The sequence below is a fragment of the Aplysia californica genome, unplaced genomic scaffold (genome assembly GCF_000002075.1).
Source record: "Aplysia californica isolate F4 #8 unplaced genomic scaffold, AplCal3.0 scaffold00082, whole genome shotgun sequence".
In the NCBI taxonomy this organism is placed as follows: domain Eukaryota; kingdom Metazoa; phylum Mollusca; class Gastropoda; order Aplysiida; family Aplysiidae; genus Aplysia; species Aplysia californica.
In genome coordinates this window covers 1004925-1006296 of record NW_004797352.1, presented here as the reverse complement: position 1 = coordinate 1006296, position 1372 = coordinate 1004925, and the positions used below count along the sequence as shown (strand labels likewise).

Genomic DNA, 1372 nt, shown 5'->3' with positions numbered 1-1372 from the left:
TGCCCCACTGCGTTGGTGATTCTCTTTCGTACCTCAGCATTTGAAACGTGGTCTTTGTACGAGATGTCGAGGAGTCTGCGGTGAAATATACATTAGCTAAATTAATAGTAATGCCCATTTTACTCCCCGCTGGTTTTGGTGATATAAACAATTGATAGCACCACTAGCAAGGGTAGCAACTCTCCCTTTGATGCACTGACACTTATTAGAAGAGACAAAGAGAAGACTATGAGTGAACATGTGTGTGTGTGTGCGTGTGTGTGTGCGTGTGTGTGTGTGTGTGTGTGTGTGTGTGTGTGTGTGTGAAGCTGATGCTGCTGGTGATGACGCTGAAGGTGTTAATGATGCTGCTGATGCTGCTTATGCTGGTGGTGGTGGTGGTGGTGGTGATGGTGCTGCTGTTGTTGTTGTTGTTGTTGTTGTTGTTGTTGTTGTTGTTGTTGTTGCTTTTGTTGTTTTTGATGATGATAATGTTCTGTTTCTCCGATTTTGAATCCTCTTTTCTTTTATTCCACTTTTAGCGAAACCATGCGGCTGGACACAGGACTGGTGATTGAGGTCTGGAACAAGGGCATGCTATGGGACAAGCTGTTGGGTCTACACTGGTTGCCACTGACCAAGGTGCAACACTCCAACAAGGTAACCTTTGTACGTAGCAGGCACAGGGTTGTTCTTTTCACACTTCTTGGTGATGTTGACATTCTTTTTGTTTATCGTGTTTCTGTTTTTGCTGTTTTTGATTTGGTTGCTATTATTGTAGTTGTTTTTGAGGAGGATGATGATGATGATGATGATGATGATGATGATGATGATGATGATGATGATGATGATGATGATGATGATGATGATAAAAAGGGCAAAATGATAATAATAGTAGTATAATAAGAATACAAATATGAAGAATAAGATTAAGAATGTTTGCTCTTCTTAAAAATGTTTTTGCGATTATTGTTTCTATTATTGTTGCTCTTATGTTGGTGATCGTGGTGGTTGTTTGTCGCTGGAACAGTGCCCTTCAAGCCACCTGCTGTAAGTGACAGTTATCGTGTTAATGTGATTCTTTTTGCTTTAATAAACTCATTGTTTCCTCTTATTTTCTCCTATGTTGTCCAGGAGGGCAAGGGAAAATGGCTTCAGCTAGACAGCGAGCTGGTGATGGACAACGGCGAAGTGGTGGGCACACGCCTGCCTACGGAGCACCGCATCCTCATCGACGCTCGTTTCGAGCTGCCTTACGGTGAGTGTTCGTTATGAAACCTCGTCCCTCCCATCCCTTCAATCCCCCAGTTCCCACCGCACCCCAAGTCTGTTAAATGAGAAAAGGATGAAGTAACACATTTTATTCTTTCGTGGACACTGGCCAAATTTCGCC

At 42.9% G+C, this 1372-nt stretch overlaps 1 protein-coding gene across 1 annotated transcript in view; it reads left to right on the top strand.

Annotated features, from left to right (window-relative positions):
- Positions 1-1211, top strand: part of LOC101855091 (protein unc-13 homolog A) — a gene marked incomplete at its 3' end in the record, with an annotated part of 96500 nt that extends 95289 nt beyond the window's left edge. The window contains 2 exon segments of the mRNA XM_013080350.2: positions 522-648; positions 1114-1211. Of these exon segments, the coding sequence (XP_012935804.1) occupies positions 522-648; positions 1114-1211 (225 nt within the window).
- Between the last annotated feature and the right edge of the window lie 161 nt (positions 1212-1372).